We start from the raw sequence: 19,304 nt of genomic DNA, 5'->3' as shown, positions 1-19,304 counted from the left end.
GTCTGCATCCGCCGGGAGCCGCGGGGCGTCCGGCCCCGGATCGCCCCGGCCGGCCTGCGGTTCCGGCGGGGGCCCTGCGGGTTTCGGGGCCCCGGCGGCGCCGGCGTCCCAGCCGCGCAGGAAGTGGCCGCGGCCGGAAGGGGGGTCCCGGGCGCCGCCGCCGCCGCCTCGTCAGCGTCCCAGGGAGGGCGGGGCCGCGCGGCGGGCGGGGCCGAGTTCCGGGCGGGCGGGCCGAGCGCGGGCGAGGCGCGGGCGGGCCGGGCCGATCCCCGCCGACTCCCGGGCGGGCGCAGCCGAGCGCGGCCGAGCGGAGCCGAGCCCGGGCGGGCGCGCGCCGCGGGAGGGGCGGCCGGGGCCCCCTCCGCTCGCTCGGGCCCGGGCGGCGCTCGGCGGCGGCGGCCCGCGCGGGGCGGGGCGGGGCGCGGGGCGGGGCCGCGCGGGGCGGGGCGGGGCGCGGGGCGGCGCGGCGCGGGCGGGCGGCGCGGGGCGGGGCGGCGCGGGCGGCGCGGCGCGGGGCGGGCGGCGCGGGCGGCGCGGGGCGGGGCTGCGCGGGCGGCGTGAGCGCAGCGCCCGGCGCTCAGTCCGAGCCGAGCGAGCCGCCGGGAGGATGTGCGCGGGCAGCGCCGGGCCTCGCGCCGCCGCGGCGCTCTGAGGCGGGGAGCCAGGCGTCTCGGCCGCCTCGGGGGCCGCGCGCGGGGCGGGCGGGCCGGCGGGGCGGGCGGCGGGCGCGACGCGGCCGGCCGGCGCCGCCGGGACGAGCCGGGCGGGCGCCGCGCGGTGGGAGGAGCGGGGCGGCGGCGGCGGCGCGCCGCGCGAGGACGGCCCGGCGGGCCCCGCGCCCGCGCCCCCGCTCCTCCCGGGCCCCTCGGCCTCGGCCGCCGCGGCGATTCGCGCCTCGAGGCGCCGGCACCTGCCCGCGCGCCCCCCGCGAGCCCCGGGCCCGCGAGCGTTGGCGTTGGCGTTGGCGGCGCGCGCCGGGGCATGCCCCGCGCCTAGAGCCCGGGGGGCGCGCGGGGGGCGCGCGGGGGGCCCGGGCGGCGGCGGGCGCGGCGCGGGGCGCGTGGATGTGGCGCCGGGCCCGGGCGGCGGCGGCGGCGGAGGACTCCAGCGGCGGGACCCCTTCGCCCCGCCCGCCTTCGCCTTCGCGCCTCCGGGCGAGGCCGAGGCCGCGGCCGTGATCGGCCGGGAGCCGGCGGCGGGGGGCGGCCGGGGCCGGGGCCGCGGGCGCCGCCGGGGCGCGCGGGGCGGAGGCCGCGGGGGCCCGGGCGCGCGGGAGCGGGAGCGGCCCGGGGAGCCCGATCGCGCCATGGAGGCGGCGGCGGGGGGCCGCGGCGGCTTCCAGCCGCACCCGGGGCTGCAGAAGACGCTGGAGCAGTTCCACCTGAGCTCCATGAGCTCCCTGGGCGGCCCGGCCGCCTTCTCGGCGCGCTGGGCGCAGGAGGCCTACAAGAAGGAGAGCGCCAAGGAGGCGGGCGCCGCCGCCGCCGCCGCCGCCGTGCCGGCCCCGGTGCCCGCGGCCGCCGAGCCGCCGCCCGTGCTGCACCTGCCCGCCATCCAGCCCCCGCCGCCCGTGCTGCCCGGGCCCTTCTTCATGCCGTCCGATCGCTCCACGGAGCGCTGCGAGACCGTGCTGGAGGGGGAGACCATCTCGTGCTTCGTGGTGGGCGGCGAGAAGCGCCTGTGCCTGCCGCAGATCCTCAACTCGGTGTTGCGCGACTTCTCGCTGCAGCAGATCAACTCCGTGTGCGACGAGCTGCACATCTACTGCTCGCGCTGCACGGCCGACCAGCTGGAGATCCTCAAAGTCATGGGCATCTTGCCCTTCTCCGCGCCCTCGTGCGGGCTCATCACCAAGACGGACGCCGAGCGCCTGTGCAACGCGCTGCTCTACGGCGGCGCCTACCCGCCGCCCTGCAAGAAGGAGCTGGCCGCCAGCCTGGCGCTGGGCCTGCAGCTCAGCGAGCGCAGCGTCCGCGTGTACCACGAGTGCTTCGGCAAGTGCAAGGGGCTGCTGGTGCCCGAGCTGTACAGCAGCCCCAGCGCCGCCTGCATCCAGTGCCTCGACTGCCGCCTCATGTACCCGCCGCACAAGTTCGTGGTGCACTCGCACAAGGCCCTGGAGAACCGGACCTGCCACTGGGGCTTCGACTCGGCCAACTGGAGGGCCTACATCCTGCTGAGCCAGGACTACACGGGCAAGGAGGAGCAGGCCCGGCTCGGCCGCTGCCTGGACGACGTGAAGGAGAAGTTCGACTACGCCAACAAGTACAAGCGGCGGGTGCCCCGGGTGAGTGTCCCGCCGGCCGCGGGGGACGGGCGGCTTGGGGGGGGGTTGGGGGGCTCCGGAATGGGAAGCTTGTGCCTCCTCCTGCCGGGCCTCGAAGTCTCGGAGTGGCTTTTGTCTCGGGGAAGTTTGGAGCGGTGTCTGCAGCTCTGTCCAGCAGGCCCAGGAAGAAGACCCGCCTTGCAGGGAAGGGGGCGCCGATCGGTGGGGGGGAGCGCGTTGGGGTGGCCTTGCTGGACCTGGTCAGTGGAAAAGCTCTTCCCACGGCCTAGTACCACTGCACTGCTTCACTGGTCTGAGAAAGAGGCCTCCCCCAAGCTCCAAGGAGATCTTGGAAATTAGATCTTCAGGACACAGACTGTGAGCTTCCGGTCCACATGGGGGGGGGGCGCCCTTCTCCCCTCAAGGTGTGTAGACCCATTTGGGGCAAAGGTTTCTGCCTGTACCCCAGGAGCCTCCCGGCCTCACTGACAAAAAGTGCCTGCTCTTGGCTCCCAGGAGGCAGACTAGTTTGGTTACCAGGTCCCTCCCTGCTTTGGCCCTTGAGGTCTGGAGACACACAAAAGTAACTCGGGAGGCTGGGTTGAGACTTGGCAACTCTGGCCCTCGGCCTCGTGGGCTGCTCTGTATCCCAGGGCTTGAATCCTAGTTCCTTGTGGGACACCAGGGCCTCTTGGCCTGGTCAGTCGCCCGAAGCCTCTGGTGTTGGAGTTGCTGGCCATCTGCAGTTTGTTTGGGCTGATCCGTTTCCTTCTCTCCTGACCGAGATGCAGAAGAGTCTGCCTGGTGTGGAGGGCCCAAGCTGTTGTTTGCGTCCAGGCTCTGTGGGTCTGTGGGCTTGGGCAGCTCTCGGCGGCTAGGTGAGGAAGCCGTTAGCTGGAGTGCATGAGGGATTTTTCCTGCACACAGTTCAAGTACCTGTAACTTTGTTATTTTAAATATCCAGGCTTATTAAATTGCATACACAGAATGCTGCTTTGGCTCAGCTATTCTTGGGAGGCCTAATTAATTCAGCTATTGCCTTTGCCTCAAACTTTTTTTTTCCTTCTAAATCTGTGAATAGATGCTGCAGCCCGGTTTTCTCTGGGCGCCCCTCCAGCAGAGTGTCAGAGTTGTGGGGGGAGGGGCTGTGGAGCGGGGCTGGTGCCTCCGGTGGGGGCGCCGCCGCCCAGAGTGCTGTGCTGTGTGCTGTGTGGGGCAGTTCTGCCCTGGCCAGCTAGGCTAGTGGCCAGGTGCAGCTGCTTGCAGCCTGGTGGGGTGGGGGTGGGGGTGGGGGCCTGTCACTGATGGTGGGAGGTGTCTGTACTTCATTTTGGGTGGGGAAGTTGGCTATGAGTGCTCCCTGATAGCAGGGGCCTTTTGGGGAGGCCACATGCACCGCTCATGTGGCCTGTGTGGTGATGGTCGTGGGCTTGGGACTGGAGCTTGTCTGTCTGTCTGTCAGTCTGTCAGCCTGTCAGCCCTCTGTCTGAGGTCCTTGCCTCTGGGAAGCTTTCAGTCTCTTATCTCTGGAGCCAACAGTGAGGATCTGAGCAGGGCGTGTCTCTGTTTGTTTTTGTCGACTCTGGGTCGTGTGGTGTTGGGTCTTTCAGTTTTCTGGGCTCTAGGGCCAGCAAGGCCCCTTTGTCCTGGCCTCTGGGGCAGGCTGCTGTGTCCTCAACCCCCCCCTCCCCCCCAATCAAGCCCTGGAGTCTGAGTGCGGGTATCTCCAGGCTCAGGGCAGCCCTGGCTCTGTGGTAGAGGGTGCCCTGGGCTGTGGTCACAGGGAGAGGCCAGCCAGGTTCCACCCGGGCAACCTCATTGACTGGCAGTACACAGACTCCCCTCCCCAGTGATGCCCTTCCTGCAAGCCACCACGGCGTCCGCGTCCTGCTCCCCAAGTAGGAGCCAGCACTGTGCCCACCATGGCCGAGGGCTGGCGTTCCTGCACTTTCCAGCTTCCCTGGGCTTTCCTAGTGAGGGCGAGAGGGCTGTCTCTCCTCTTCATTGTGGGATGCCCCCAGCTCTGCCCCTCTGGCTTTGGGATCCCGAGGGTGTGCTCCTGCAACCGTTACCCCTCCCTCCAGGGCAGCCATGTGCTGTCTGCACACACTGAGGTGCCACGTGGAAAGGGAGGAGGAGGTGTCAGTGGAGATGGGTGTGGGCCCCTGCCTTCGAAGCCCCTCAGTCCTTGGAGGAGCAGCCTGGGAGGTGCCCTTCTCTGGCTCCTCCCACTTGTGTTTTTCTGACAGCTTCTACATGGGTCTATTTGGATTTCTTTACTTCCTTTGTAGCTTATTTTAATACTTTTGGTGTAGGGAGGAGAAGGGCGGCTGAACAAAGAGTGTACTGGAAGTCTTTGCGGGAGCTGCTGCTCTCTCTCGAAGGCATTTGGGCTCCAGCGAGCAGGGTGGGAGCCGCTGTGCTGGTGGGTGGCGTGTGGCAGAGCTCCTGGCAGCGCCAGGCCCGGTCTGTGCCGCTCCACCTCCACGGGGCAGGGAGGTTGGTGATTTTCCTGCGTCCCCGAGACCCCGGTTTCCGTCGCCGGCCTGGCCCAGGCAGGGTGGTGGTGGTTCTTGGGCTCAGAGAAATGTGTGGGGTTCCAGCTGTGGATCTGAAAATGCTGTGCCAGGGCCCATCAGCGGTGCCCTGGCATCCTAGGGACACTGTGGCCTTCCTGGGCCACGGACGCCCCCGATACCCTGGGGAGCAGAGGAAATGCCGTCTTCTCTCTGCCGGCCACCAGGCCCAGCTTCCTGTTGGTGTGGCTTAGAGAGCGTGAAGTCGCCCTGGTGCTGGGTGAGTCGCCACGGCAGTGTCCTCACCCGCTGCTCTCACATCTTGTGTCCCTCACCGGCTGTGACCTTGAGCAAGTTGCGTAAACTCTGTCACTCTCTGGCCTCCTGTGAATGGGGGGTAGGGAGGGGGTCAATGCTTTATTGATCCTGGATGTATAGGGGATGTGTCATGGGTAAGGTATAGATGGTTCATTTTCCTATTGGCAACACGAGGTAGGTGGGAGTCTATAAGGCACATCCCTTTAATGCCCCCTCCTCATTCTGCCTGGCTCCTCTCTCCCTCGCTTCCTCTTCAGTTGTCTGATAGCTGTGGGACTTCACGTGAAGCCCGGTCTGTGTATTGGCATAGATTGCTGTCTGTCCAAAAGGCAGACAGTGGTAGTTTGAGCTGCTGCTTGGCTGGCTGCCTGGGACATGGCTTCTGTCCCACAGGACATCTTGCTGGTAACTGAGGGCCGCCTGCCCTTCCAGGTTGGAGACAGGGTGTTGTGATGCCTTCTTTAGGCTGTCTGTGGTCTGAACATTCTCCCATCTGAGGAATTTGGGCTAAGTTTCTCTGTCCTTCAGAGCCTATATGCTTAGAGAGGGTCTTAGGTAGACTCATTGCTCTTGCAGGCAGCTGACGTCTGTTAGTGTGGGTTGTGTGGATTCCTTATGTTGGAAGCATAGCCCTGAGGTGGTTTTTCTCTTCCAGTTTCCTCGCACTGAGTGGTCTAGGGCCTCAGGTGTCTTGTGGCTGTAGAGATCAGGCGTTTCTGGACTCAGAGAAGTTGGATTACAGTTGGGAGTGACAGCACAGCAGGCCTGAGAGCAGCCATGTCCTGCGGGCCTCATTTGCGTGACCCCAGGTCTGGGCAGGGCTGCTGTGGAGCCGCTGTCCTTGGCCCACCGGTGTCTTTGAAGACCGGTCCTCAGGAGCAGCTCTGCCGGGCCACCTTGGGTTTCAGAAGTGGTGTTCCCTGAGCGGGGAAGGGAGGAGCACTGTAGGAGGAGCACGCTGGAGGATGGGCGGAGCCTCTGGTCGGATCTTCTCAAGAGGACACAGGGCTAGAGCAGGAGCTGACTAGGTCTTGCTCACTCTTGCCAGCCATCCACTTTGCAGATGCTTCCGTCTCTTCGTCCACCTAGGTCACTGGTTTGCCAGGGCCCCTCTGAGCCCGGGGCCGGGTCCTCACCATCTGTGGGCAGCAGGGTCCTGGGGTACCCCTTGCCTCTGCACGGGCACCCCACCTGCAGTCCCTCCGTCAGCGGAGAGTCTGAGGAAGGTCACTGACTCCTGGCGCGGGTTTCCCTCTGCAGCCGGCTTGTGTAATGTCTGTCTGAAACATGGCAGCGGCAGACAGGATGTGAGTGGAGGAAGTCTGGGCTCCGTGTGAGCTGAGCCCCACCCAGACGGGGTGTGGGGGGCACCCTGGCCCAGGAGGAGACGGTGGTTCCTGGGCTGGCTGTCTGGCAGGAGTGGCTGTGGCAATAATGTGTCTCTTTCTAAGGATTGCGAAAGTCGAGGGAGGATTTCTCCACTGGAAGAGTTATGCAAGTTTCAACCGAAATGTTTTTAAAAAGTTTCTTTGTTTTGAGTCAAAACACAGAGAGAGGCTGGATTACTTCCGCGAGATCTGGGAGAGAGGACAGGAGGGAGCCGCTCACTTCCCTGCTGACTGCCGCCGCCCTGGAAGGGGGTAGTGGAGGAGAGTAGGATGCGGTGCAGATTGAGGCTGGGGTTAGGCCACTCCCGGTAATCCGGTGGCTTGGTCAGCATCCTTGGGGCCCCTGTGGGTGCCGTGAAACCACCTTGCCTTGGACAGCCCGGCGCAGCCGCCGTCCCCCTCTCCCTTCCCCCTGACCTTCTGGGGCCCCAGACATTTTGCTGGTGCCAGAGGTTACTTTGGATCACCTCTCAGAAGCACCTACATGTGGCCAGGGGCGGCGGGCAGCAAGTCACCGTGCTTAGAGCTGCCTTGGGGACCAGGGTTCTGCAAAAGCCTGTTTCCAAGGGCCCTGTTCCCCCGGAGGCCCGAGGCCGGCGTGCTCCGCCTCGAGACCCGTGTCAGGGAATTTCAGGCCGGCATCCTGGGCTGGGACCTGGTGCACTGTGCGGCCTGCAGGGCTAGGGTGACCTCCCGCGGCTGCTCCTGAGTCACCACCCTGACATTTGCCGAGGGGAAGCAGATAAAGGGATCTGGGCGGAGGTTCTGCCTGGGAGCTGGTGTCGCCTGTGCACCTTCTCGGGTTCCATGGTGACTTACAAAGATCCAAGGAATGATGGGGACCTGGGCCTGGGGCCACCGGGGGCCATGCGTGGTTTGCGGTGGACTTCCCGGGACTGGGTGGGGCCGGGCTTGCGGGTAGCTCGCTCCGCCCCCGGCCCGGGTGAGGAGGTGAAGGCCGGTGGAGCTCGGCTCCTCTTCAGGTCCGCCAGGTCCGCGTCCCTGTCCGGGGCAGCCTCGCTGACAGCCCCGGGCGGGTGTAATGCCCACCCAGCGGGACGGGCCGCGCCCCGCTTGGACAGGAGCGGCTCTTGGGAACGGCTCCGGCCCGCGTGTGGGAGTCGTGGCGGGGAGGGGGGCCCTGTCCGGTCGCCGAGGCCCAGCGGGGCGGGGCCCAGCGGGGCGGGGCGGCTCCTGCCATTCCCCGCAGCCCTCCAGCTCTGTGGGGCGTGAAGGTGGTGGCACCCTGCAAGGCGCTGAACTGCGGGACGCGGTGCGGGAGGGGACGCGATGGGGACGCGGTGCGTGAGGTGACGCGGAGGGGCGCGGTGCGTGAGGGGACGCGGAGGGGCGCGGTGCGTGAGGGGACGCGGAGGGCGCGGTGCGTGAGGGGACGCGGAGGGGGGAGGTGCGTGGGGACGCGGAGGGGCGCGGTGCGTGGGGACGCGGAGGGCGCGGTGCGTGAGGGGACGCGGAGGGGCGCGGTGCGTGGGGACGTGGAGGGGCGCGGTGCGTGGGGACGCGGAGGGGCGCGGTGCGTGAGGGGACGCGGAGGGGGGAGGTGCGTGGGGACGCGGAGGGGCGCGGTGCGTGGGGACGCGGAGGGCGCGGTGCGTGAGGGGACGCGGAGGGGCGAGGTGCGTGGGGACGCGGAGGGGGGAGGTGCGTGGGGACGCGGAGGGCGCGGTGCGTGAGGACGCGGAGGGACGCGGTGCGTGGGACGCGGAGGAGCGAGGTGCGTGGGGACGCGGAGGGGCGCGTTGCGTGGGGACGCGGAGGGCGCGGTGCGTGAGGGGACGCGGAGGGGCGCGGTGCGTGGGGACGTGGAGGGGCGCGGTGCGTGGGGACGCGGAGGGGGGCGGTGCGTGGGGACGTGGAGGGGCGCGTTGCGTGGGGACGCGGAGGGAGGCGGTGCGTGGGGACGCGGAGGGGCGCGGTGCGTGGGGACGCGGAGGGCGCGGTGCGTGGGGACGCGGAGGGCGCGGTGCGTGGGGACGCGGAGGGGCGCGGTGCGTGAGGGGACGCGGAGGGGCGCGGTGCGTGAGGGGACGCGGAGGGGCGCGGTGCGTGGGGACGTGGAGGGGCGCGTTGCGTGGGGACGCGGAGGGGGGAGGTGCGTGGGGACGCGGAGGGGCGCGGTGCGTGGGGACGCGGAGGGGGGCGGTGCGTGAGGGGACGCGGAGGACGCGGTGCGTGGGGACGCGGAGGGGCGGCCCCACCGCCGGGGCCTCTGGTTCCCGCGCCGTGGCTGGCCCGCACGCCCCTGCTGAGCCTAGCCAGAAGGTCGTGGTGAGGCCCGGGTGTTGGCTAATGGCAGTGCGTCTTCCCGCAGAGGGGTTTGCGGTCTGGGCGCGTGAGGAGCGGCCGCCGCGGGCTGGCCCCCGCGGGCAGAGCCCGGTTCCCGCGGCTCCGCGCCGGCGGCTCGGTGGTACCGTAGAGCGCAGGTCGTGCCTGTCTCGTTAGACAGGGTGGTGGCTGGGGCTTTCGCCCGAAGAGCCTGCAAGAGCCGCTGGTCCTGGGGGTCCTTGGTCAGCGTCGAGGAGTGCCCGGCAGGCCCCGGAGCCCCGGAGGCCTCCCGCTTCCCGCCCGCTGGGCCTCGGGCTTCGCTGTCCCTGGTCCCCGCTGTGCGGCGCACCCCTCTGGAGGCTGCCCGAGTGGCCCCAGGAGGCTTCTGTGAAAGAGGGGTGCCAGCCTTGCTCGGAAAGGGTTGGCCTTGTGCTGGTGTTTCCCTCCATTGGTCCTGGCACCGCTTGGACCAGTCCTGCCCTCAGCCTCCCCCCTGCACAGAGCCTGCACGGACAGCCAGCACATGTGTGCGCGTGTCCGTGTGTGCAGGAGTAGGCCCTCCACACTGTGGGGAGCCGGGCACAGTCAGCACATGTGTGCACATGTGTGTGTGCAGGAGTAGGCCCTCCACACTGTGGGGAGCCGGGCACAGTCAGCACATGTGTGTACATGTGTGCGTGCAGGAGTAGATCCTCCACACTGTGGAGCTGTGGACAGTCAGCACATGTGTGTACATGTGTGTGTGCAGGAGTAGGCCCTCCACACTGTGGGGAGCCGGGGACAGTCAGCACATGTGTGCGTGCAGGAGTAGATCCTCCACACTGTGGAGCTGTGGACAGTCAGCACATGTGTGCACATGTGTGTGTGCGGGAGTAGGTCCTCCACACCGTGGAGCTGTGGACAGTCAGCATATGTGTGCACATGTGTGTGTGCGGGAGTAGGCCCTCCACACTGTGGGGAGCCGGGCACAGTCAGCACATGTGTGCACATGTGTGCGTGCAGGAGTAGGCCCTCCACACCGTGGAGCTGTGGACAGTCAGCACATGTGTGCACATGTGTGTGTGCAGGAGTAGGCCCTCCACACTGTGGGGAGCTGGGGACAGTCAGCACATGTGTGTGTGCAGGAGTAGGTCCTCCACACTGTGGGGAGCCGGGCACAGTCAGCACATGTGTGCACATGTGTGTGTGCAGGAGTAGGCCTTCCACACTGTGGAGCTGTGGACAGTCAGCACATGTGTGCACATGTGTGTGTGCAGGAGTAGGTCCTCCACACTGTGGAGCTGTGGACAGTCAGCACATGTGTGCACATGTGTGTGTGCAGGAGTAGATCCTCCACACTGTAGGGAGCCAGGGACAGTCAGCACATGTGTGTGTGCAGGAGTAGGTCCTCCACACTGTGGGGAGCCGGGGACAGTCAGCACATGTGTGCACATGTGTGTGTGCAGGAGTAGGCCCTCCACACTGTGGAGCCGGGGACAGTCAGCATATGTGTGCACATGTGTGTGTGCAGGAGTAGGCCCTCCACACTGTGGGGAGCCGGGGACAGTCAGCACATGTGTGCACATATGTGTGCGCAGGAGTAGGCCCTCCACACTGTGGGGAGCTGTGGACAGTCAGCACATGTGTGTACATGTGTGTGTGCAGGAGTAGGTCCTCCACACTGTGGGGAGCCGGGCATAGTCAGCACATGTGTGTGTGCAGGAGTAGGCCCTCCACACTGTGGGGAGCCGGGGACAGTTAGCACATGTGTGTACATGTGTGCGTGCAGGAGTAGATCCTCCACACTGTGGAGCTGTGGACAGTCAGCACATGTGTGCACATGTGTGTGTGCAGGAGTAGGCCCTCCACACTGTGGGGAGCTGGGGACAGTCAGCACATGTGTGTGTGCAGGAGTGGGCCCTCCACACTGTGGAGCTGTGGACAGTCAGCACATGTGTGTGTGCAGGAGTAGATCCTCCACACTGTAGGGAGCCGGGGACAGTCAGCACATGTGTGTGTGCAGGAGTAGGTCCTCCACACTGTGGGGAGCCGGGACAGTCAGCACATGTGTGCACATGTGTGTGTGCAGGAGTAGGCCCTCCACACTGTGGGGAGCCGGGGACAGTCAGCACATGTGTGCACATATGTGTGCGCAGGAGTAGGCCCTCCACACTGTGGGGAGCTGTGGACAGTCAGCACATATGTGTACATGTGTGTGTGCAGGAGTAGGTCCTCCACACTGTGGGGAGCCGGGCACAGTCAGCACATGTGTGCACATGTGTGTGTGCAGGAGTAGGCCTTCCACACTGTGGAGCTGTGGACAGTCAGCACATGTGTGCACATGTGTGTGTGCAGGAGTAGATCCTCCACACTGTAGGGAGCCGGGGACAGTCAGCACATGTGTGTGTGCAGGAGTAGGTCCTCCACACTGTGGGGAGCCGGGGACAGTCAGCACATGTGTGCACATGTGTGTGTGCAGGAGTAGGCCCTCCACACTGTGGGGAGCCGGGGACAGTCAGCACATGTGTGCACATATGTGTGCGCAGGAGTAGGCCCTCCACACTGTGGGGAGCTGTGGACAGTCAGCACATATGTGTACATGTGTGTGTGCAGGAGTAGGTCCTCCACACTGTGGGGAGCTGGGCACAGTCAGCACATGTGTGCACATGTGTGTGTGCAGGAGTAGGCCTTCCACACTGTGGAGCTGTGGACAGTCAGCACATGTGTGCACATGTGTGTGTGCAGGAGTAGATCCTCCACACTGTAGGGAGCTGGGGACAGTCAGCACATGTGTGTGTACAGGAGTAGGTCCTCCACACTGTGGGGAGCCGGGGACAGTCAGCACATGTGTGCACATGTGTGTGTGCAGGAGTAGGCCCTCCACACTGTGGGGAGCCGGGGACAGTCAGCACATGTGTACACATGTGTGTGCGCAGGAGTAGGCCCTCCACACTGTGGGGAGCTGTGGACAGTCAGCACATGTGTGTACATGTGTGTGTGCAGGAGTAGGTCCTCCACACTGTGGGGAGCCGGGCATAGTCAGCACATGTGTGTGTGCAGGAGTAGATCCTCCACATTGTGGGGAGCCGGGGACAGTTAGCACATGTGTGTGTGCAGGAGTAGGCCCTCCACACTGAGGGGAGCTGGGGACAGTCAGCACATGTGTGCACATGTGTGTGTGCAGGAGTAGATCCTCCACACTGTAGGGAGCTGGGGACAGTCAGCACATGTGTGCACATGTGTGTGTGCAGGAGTAGGCCCTCCACACTGAGGGAGCCCGCTGTGGACAGCACCTGTGTGCATGTGACCTGTGTGCTGCTGAGGGTTTACATGTCCCCAGATCAACAGGAGCTGAATGAGGTGCACGTTGGAATGAGGGGCATGCTGTCCGTGGCTGGGCACAGTAGGTCTCTGCAGCTGTGGAAAGTGCTGTCCTTTGCTCTTCCCTCCCCTCTCCCTGCTGCGCTTTGCTGCACACATCCTGTGTTCCTGGGGTGAGCTGTGTGGGGTCTTTCTCTAGACTGAGAAGACATCTATTGTGGGAGATGCTCAGAGCCCAATAGCCGGGCAAATGTTTCTGAGCCCTCAGCCGTGCCCTCCGTGGCCGCGTGTGTGGATGGGTGGGTGGTGGCACATCCCTGTGGTACCTTGAAGAGCTCTCATCTTGGTGCTTGACGATTTGCTGCCTCTCTGCTCTTTCTCACCTGCTGCTTCCTTGCTTCCTGGGGTTACAACTGTGTTGCCCAACCATTAAAAAAAAATGATACTCCCAAGTTGAATGATATGCAAATGTAGTCAATTAAGCGAGGGGATTTTAATTAGCAGTTTAAGTTCATGTGTGAAGTGTCTTGCCTTAATTACTTGACAGTTTTGTTGTAAATTTGCTAAGTTTTTTTTTGCAGAACTATCAAAACTGTGAGTTTTTTTTTAACATCTTTGTATGTAATAAGTGTCGCCCAGCTTTCCTGACCCTAGTGGGTTTTATCTCAATTTATAAAGCTCTTTAAACTGTGAAAACAAGGTGAACCCCGTGGGGTGCCTGGGTACAGCTCCATGTGTTAGGCCGCCTTCCTCGTTTCTCCCAGCACAGGCTGGCAGGACTGTGGTCTGGCCTCCTTGGAAAAGAGGGAAGGGAGGTCCTTTCTCGCAGCTGATGGAGTGCTTGTGTTTCTTCTAGGAGCACCAGGACTCCCGGCATTGAGTCAGGGGTGTCTCAACTGGTTAGGGAACTCCGTCCCTGTGCATGCATTTGGCTTTCCTTGGTCATCTGTTTGCATAGCCTTGATTTTTGCAGTACAGTTGAACCTCCTTGCTTGACCATAGGAAAGCCTTTAGGCCAAGAACCTTTGTCTTGATTCATTGGAGCCAGAGAGTAGTTTGGAAGCCCTGTGGTCAGTATGGCCTTACTGTCTCCAGCTGCTGTCCGCCAGTTGCCCTCAGTGGACCTCTGAGCTTGGACCTCTCCCGCCCTGCGAGGGTGTGGGTTGAGCGTAGGCAGGAGGAGTGTGGGTAAAAATTCAAGATGCTGTGTGATAAATAAAGCATAAGGGCTGGGGACTGGCTCAGCCTGAGCTCACACCCACTACCATGGGTGTTGGGGGAGGAGAAGAAAATGACTTGCTTTACTTCGCCTGTTGCTGCTGTAAAAGTCATCTCTGTTATGGGGGAGGTTTTTTTTTTTTTAATTCATATACATTTTAATTCTATGATATACGTTTATGGCCTATTACATTTACTCTGGCTGTTTATGTTTATTTAATTTTTCATTTATTTATCACTTATTTTCTTTACTATTAGGACGCATATAACATTTATTACACTAGTTGATTGTCACAGGATACATATATTTGCACATGTACATCCTACCTGAGACCCAGGACTTTCAAAGAGAAGGAAAACATGTGTGACAATTGGCTTCTTACTCCAGGATTTCTGGGATGGGATTTGAAATCATGGCCTAGAAGGCCCAGTTCATGACTGGGTCAGTGTTGGTTAGCACATCAGCCTTCAGCAGTGGAAGTTTTATGGGGGGTGGCTTTCGTGACCCTGGTTTAATTGTGGTTGCGTGCTGCTTAGTGACAGGGCATGTACAGAAGAGACCCAGGAGGTAAGACTGACCACAAACCTGGCTGCACAGTGGGACCGCGTAGCTGCGCGCCATGTGTGCGTACCCACGGGTGTCTGAGCCAGCCAGAGCTGCAGTAAAAAGGTGATGTTTTCAGCTCTTCCCACCTGTGGGAACACAGTGCCGTGCCTGGTGTGTTGTAACAGACTTTCTTGTGTGTGCCTGAGCAGTCCATGCTTCTAGGTAGTAAGTAGGTGTTAAAGTTTTTCACCCTTAAACCTTGTCACTTGAAGTAGAATCTTTGGGTGTATGTGTGAGTTGACTGTAATGAAAGACTGGCTGTGTGCCCTCTCTGAGCCCGGACTGGAGCCAGGCAGTCCTGCCACGCGGGTCTCTGCCAGAGTCCCGCCTCTCTCCTGCCCTAGCTGAGCTGTCCCTGCCCCTGGCAGGGTGAGACAGAACGGGGACCTGGGGGCGAGGAAGGTTGGAAGTAGTGCTCGTGTGGGTGTCTCTGAAGGGGTCAAGTCAAGCTTCCTGCCTTCAGAGACGGCCGGTGTGATGTCAGGAGGAGCTGTGAAGAGGTTTCTTCTGTGCTGCTGCTGGGGGAGCGGTTCGGAAGGTCTGGGCTCCCTGAGGCCTGCAGTGTAAAAACCAGTGGAGCTGGGCGCCGGCGGCTCATGCCTGTCATCCCAGCTACTCAGGAGGCTGAGATCTGAGGATCGAGGTTCAAAGCAGCCTGGGCAGGAAAGTCTGTGAGACTGATCTCCAGTGAACCACCAGAAAACTGGAAGTGGTGTTGTGGTAGAGCGCTTGCTTTGAGCTGAAGAGCTGAGGGACAGTGCCCAGGCCAGAGTTCAAGCCCCTCGACTGACCAAACAAAAAACCCCAGTGGATTTCAAGCTGTAAGGCTACATGCTACATGTGGCTGTTGAGTACTGGAAGGGAAGTTAGGGGAGTTAGGAGTGAAGTTTTTCTCCTCCAAGGACAGTCATCCTCTCCTCCCCCGCCCCCCCCCCCCCAGGCTGCGGAGTCACCCCCTGAGCGTTGAGGGCGCTGGCCTCCTTGTGCCTGGCCTGGATACAGGTGCTGCCTGCTCACTCTGTGTTTGCTCTTGGTGGGTTGGGGAGAACCTGTGTGGTAGACAAGAATATGCCACGCCTTTTTTCTTTTCCTTCCTTCCTTCCTTCCTTCCTTCCTTCCTTCCTTCCTTCCTTCCTTCCTTCCTTCCTTCCTTCCTTCCTTCCTTCCTTCCTTCCTTCCTTCCTTTGTCTTTTATTTTTCTCTGATATTGAACCCAGGACCTTCATGTACTCTAGGCTCTACCACTTGAGTCAGGCCCCTAAACTGTCCACATCCAGTTTTGTGCTAGTCCTAGGGCTTGAACTTAGGGTTTGAGCACTGTCCCTGAGCTCTTTAGCTCAAAACTAGTGCTCTACCACTTAGAGCCACAGCTCCACTTCCAGTTCTCTGGAAGTCAGTTGGAGATCAGAGTCTCACGAACTTTCCTGCCCAGGCTGGCTTTGAATCTTGATCCTCAGATCTCGGCCTCCTGAGTAGCTGGGATGACAGGCGTGAGCCGCCAGCGCTTGGTGGGCACTTGTCTTTTGCTGTCATTGTTAACTTAGGGCTTATGAACGTGTCTGTGGATTTATACAATGCAGTTTTGTGTGGGCGATCTCAGGCTTACCTTGAAGTTGAGAGACCAGCATAATGTACCTCATCCACCAGTTCAGTGGCTAATTTTCTTCCCAACTCTCATTTCTTTTGAGGGGATTATAATTTCTTAAAAGTAGACCCCAGGCATCTTCATATTTAAGTGTTTCATTATCGTCTGACAAGCAAGGAGTTGTAAAAAGTTTCAGCCACAGTTGTATTGAAGTTTCTTCCAGAGTTGAGAATCTCCCTCCCCCCCACCCCGCCCGCGCCATTCTTGAGACCTGTTTCCCCACACACCTGTACTCTGCAGCTGCTTTTTGAGCTGGGGGACCCTGCTGTGAATGTGAGTGCTGGTCTTCTGTGCATGTGATGCCGGATGACTCCGGGGCAGTCTACACTGCTGGCCTGAGCCTGGCAGAAGTGAGAAGTAGTAGGACCAGGAAAGGGTGGCTGGTGCGTGACCTGCCCCACAGCAGCGTGACCCCTCGCATAGGCTCCACCCTCGAGGTGGCTCTCAGGAGCTCAAAGTGGTGAATCTTCACAAACCAGTGCAGACATCTCCCTACCTGTGCAATCAGAGAATCAGTTGGTACATGCTACCATTTTCATCAAACAAGAAGCTAGTGTATTCTTTTTTTCTTTGGGTCCAGTCGTGGGGCCTGAACTCTGGGCCTGGGCGCTGTCCCTCAGCTCTTCAGCTCAAGGCTAGCGCTCTACCACTTGAGCCACAGCGCCACTTCCGGCTTTTTTCTTTTTGCTTATGTAGTGCTGAGGAATCGAACCCAGGGCCTCAGGCATGCAAGGCAAGCGCTCTACCACTGAGCCACCTTCCCAGTCCCGCTAGTGTATTCTTCTGTCATGAGATTTCTTTAAAAAAAAAAAAAAATACTATTTGTTCTTTTTTTTTTTTTTTAATACAAGCTTAGAGCTGGGTGCCAGTAGCTCAAACCTGTAATCCTAGATCCTTAGGAGGCTGAGGTCTGAGAATCTCAGTTCAGAGACAGCCCAGGAAGGAAAGTCTGGGATGCTCGTATCTCCAGTTAGCAATTCAACCATGGGAAGTGGCAAAGTGGGGCTGCGGCTTAAAGTGGTGAAGCTCCAGTCTTGAGAAAGAGCCCAGGGACACCGCCTAGGTCCCAGGTTCAAGCCCCACCAAAAAAAAGAAAAGAAAAAAGGTAAGCCTAAAGTATACCGTGTTAATACTGAAATAGTACCGCGGTGTGGAAGGGAAAAGGAAGTGTCTGTGTCGCGTGTCTCCTGGTTCAGGTGACGAGGCGTGTGTGTCTGTGTCGCGTGTCTCCTGGTTAAGGTGACGAGGCGTGTGTGTTGCGTGTCTCCTGGTTCAGGTGACGAGGCGTGTGTGTCCTGTCCCTCCTGGTTCAGGTGACGAGGCGTGTGTGCCTGTGTCGCGTGTCTCCTGGTTCAGGTGACGAGGCGGGTGTGTCGCGTGTCTCCTGGTTCAGGTGACGAGGCGTGTGTGTCTGTTGCGTGTCTCCTGGTTCAGGTGACGAGGCGTGTGTGTCGCGTGTCTCCTGGTTCAGGTGACGAGGCGTGTGTGTCTGTGTCGCGTGTCTCCTGGTTCAGGTGACGAGGCGTGTGTGTCTGTGTCACGTGTCTCCTGGTTCAGGTGACGAGGCGTGTGTGTCTGTCGCGTGTCTCCTGGTTCAGGTGACGAGGCGTGTGTGTCTGTTGCGTGTCTCCTGGTTCAGGTGACGAGGCGTGTGTGTCTGTGTCACGTGTCTCCTGGTTCAGATGACGAGGCATGTGTGTCTGTCGCGTGTCTCCTGGTTCAGGTGACGAGGCGTGTGTGTTGCGTGTCTCCTGAGGTGACGAGGCGTGTGTGTCTGTGTCGCGTGTCTCCTGGTTCAGGTGACGAGGCGTGTGTGTTGCGTGTCTCCTGGTTCAGGTGACGAGGCGTGTGTGTCTGTGTCGCGTGTCTCCTGGTTAAGGTGACGAGGCGTGTGTGTTGCGTGTCTCCTGGTTCAGGTGACGAGGCGTGTGTGTCCTGTCCCTCCTGGTTCAGGTGACGAGGCGTGTGTGCCTGTGTCGCGTGTCTCCTGGTTCAGGTGACGAGGCGTGTGTGTCGCGTGTCTCCTGGTTCAGGTGACGAGGCGTGTGTGTCTGTGTCGCGTGTCTCCTGGTTCAGGTGACGAGGCGTGTGTGTCTGTGTCACGTGTCTCCTGGTTCAGGTGACGAGGCTTGTGTGTCTGTCGCGTGTCTCCTGGTTCAGGTGACAAGGCGTGTGTGTCTGTGTCACGTGTCTCTTGGTTCAGGTGACGAGGCGTGTGTGTCTGTGTCGCGTGTCTCCTGGTTCAGGTGACGAGGCGTGTGTGTTGCGTGTCTCCTGAGGTGACGAGGCGTGTGTGTCTGTGTCGCGTGTCTCCTGGTTAAGGTGACGAGGCGTGTGTGTTGCGTGTCTCCTGGTTCAGGTGACGAGGCGTGTGTGTCTGTTGCGTGTCTCCTGGTTCAGGTGACGAGGCGTGTGTGTCTGTGTCGCGTGTCTCCTGGTTCAGGTGACGAGGCGTGTGTGTCTGTGTCCTGTCCCTCCTGGTTCAGGTGACGAGGCGTGTGTGCCTGTGTCGCGTGTCTCCTGGTTCAGGTGACGAGGCATGTGTGTTGCGTGTCTCCTGGTTCAGGTGACGAGGCGTGTGTGTCTGTGTCGCGTGTCTCCTGGTTCAGGTGACGAGGCGTGTGTGTCCTGTCCCTCCTGGTTCAGGTGACGAGGCGTGTGTGCCTGTGTCGCGTGTCTCCTGGTTAAGGTGACGAGGCGTGTGTGTTGCGTGTCTCCTGGTTCAGGTGACGAGGCGTGTGTGTCCTGTCCCTCCTGGTTCAGGTGACGAGGCGTGTGTGCCTGTGTCGCGTGTCTCCTGGTTAAGGTGACGAGGCATGTGTGTTGCGTGTCTCCTGGTTCAGGTGACGAGGCGTGTGTGTCTTTGTCGCTCGTCTCCTGGTTCAGGTGACGAGGCGTGTGTGTTGCGTGTCTCCTGGTTCAGGTGACGAGACGTGTGTCTGTGTCCTGTCCCCTCTGGTTCAGGAGGTGTTTTGGGACAGTGGAGCTGCTGGGCGATGGGATGTAATGTTTGGTTATCTGGTGGCATTGAGGATTCTGGCAAAGGGCATTGTGCTGCGGTTTTGGTTTTGGTTTTTTCCTTAAATTGCACACGGTGCTTTTGGGCTTGTCTTTAGCACAGGCATCTCCAGCTCTGTTTTGGCAACAGGTGGTACCTGGGTGCCTCTGGTTGGGAGAGCGCTCTCCCTGCCCGTGCCCGGCCCCGGGTCCACCCTCGGGACGCCCCGGCCCCTTCACCCCTCACCCTTGCGCTGTCAGCACCTGTGGTTGGTTGTACAGCTGTTTCAGGACACTTGTCACTCCGGTTGGCTCTGTCGTTGCTGTGTGATGTTTTGTTGGTGGGGTGCAGCTCACTCCTGGCATGGGGACCGTGGAACAAGAAAGAGTCCAGAGTGCAGTTGGGTCTCGCTTAGTGTGTGTGCGCGTGGGAGCCGCAGAGATCTGCGGGTCAGGCCTCTGTCGCCTCGCGTGCACAGCAGGGTGTTTTTTGTGCTGGATTTGGCTGCGTCCTCAGCTGTGCTGCGGCTCTGCGTGCATGATCTTGTATATCGCCAACGCTGAAAACACGTCTTCAGACACATTCTGGTCATTACCTTTGTAGTCTGAGATCCTCAGAAGGCGTGGTCTTTTCCAGAGTAGTGGATGTTTCCTGACACCAAGACTTTCCTGAGTGGGGGCCACTGTGTGTGCCCTTGCCCAGAGAACTGTTGAGAAATTGCCTGTTATCCTGTTTCCTGAAACCTTGAGATGCTGTTGAGAA

The 19,304-nt window shown here is 61.2% G+C and overlaps 1 protein-coding gene across 1 annotated transcript in view; it reads left to right on the top strand.

Annotated features, from left to right (window-relative positions):
• The first annotated feature begins 1,275 nt into the window (after window positions 1-1,275).
• Window positions 1,276-19,304, top strand: part of Ski (SKI proto-oncogene) — a 69,721-nt gene continuing 51,692 nt past the window's right edge. The window contains exon 1 of the mRNA XM_042701918.1: window positions 1,276-2,287. Coding sequence (XP_042557852.1) covers window positions 1,307-2,287 — 981 coding nt within the window. The 5' untranslated portion in view covers window positions 1,276-1,306. The remainder of the gene's footprint in view (window positions 2,288-19,304) is intronic.

Source organism: Dipodomys spectabilis, unplaced genomic scaffold, assembly GCF_019054845.1.
Source record: "Dipodomys spectabilis isolate Male_0828 unplaced genomic scaffold, ASM1905484v1 ptg000299l, whole genome shotgun sequence".
Taxonomy (NCBI): domain Eukaryota; kingdom Metazoa; phylum Chordata; class Mammalia; order Rodentia; family Heteromyidae; genus Dipodomys; species Dipodomys spectabilis.
The sequence above is the reverse complement of the archived record's forward strand: the minus strand, read 5'-3'. Positions and strand labels throughout refer to the sequence as shown.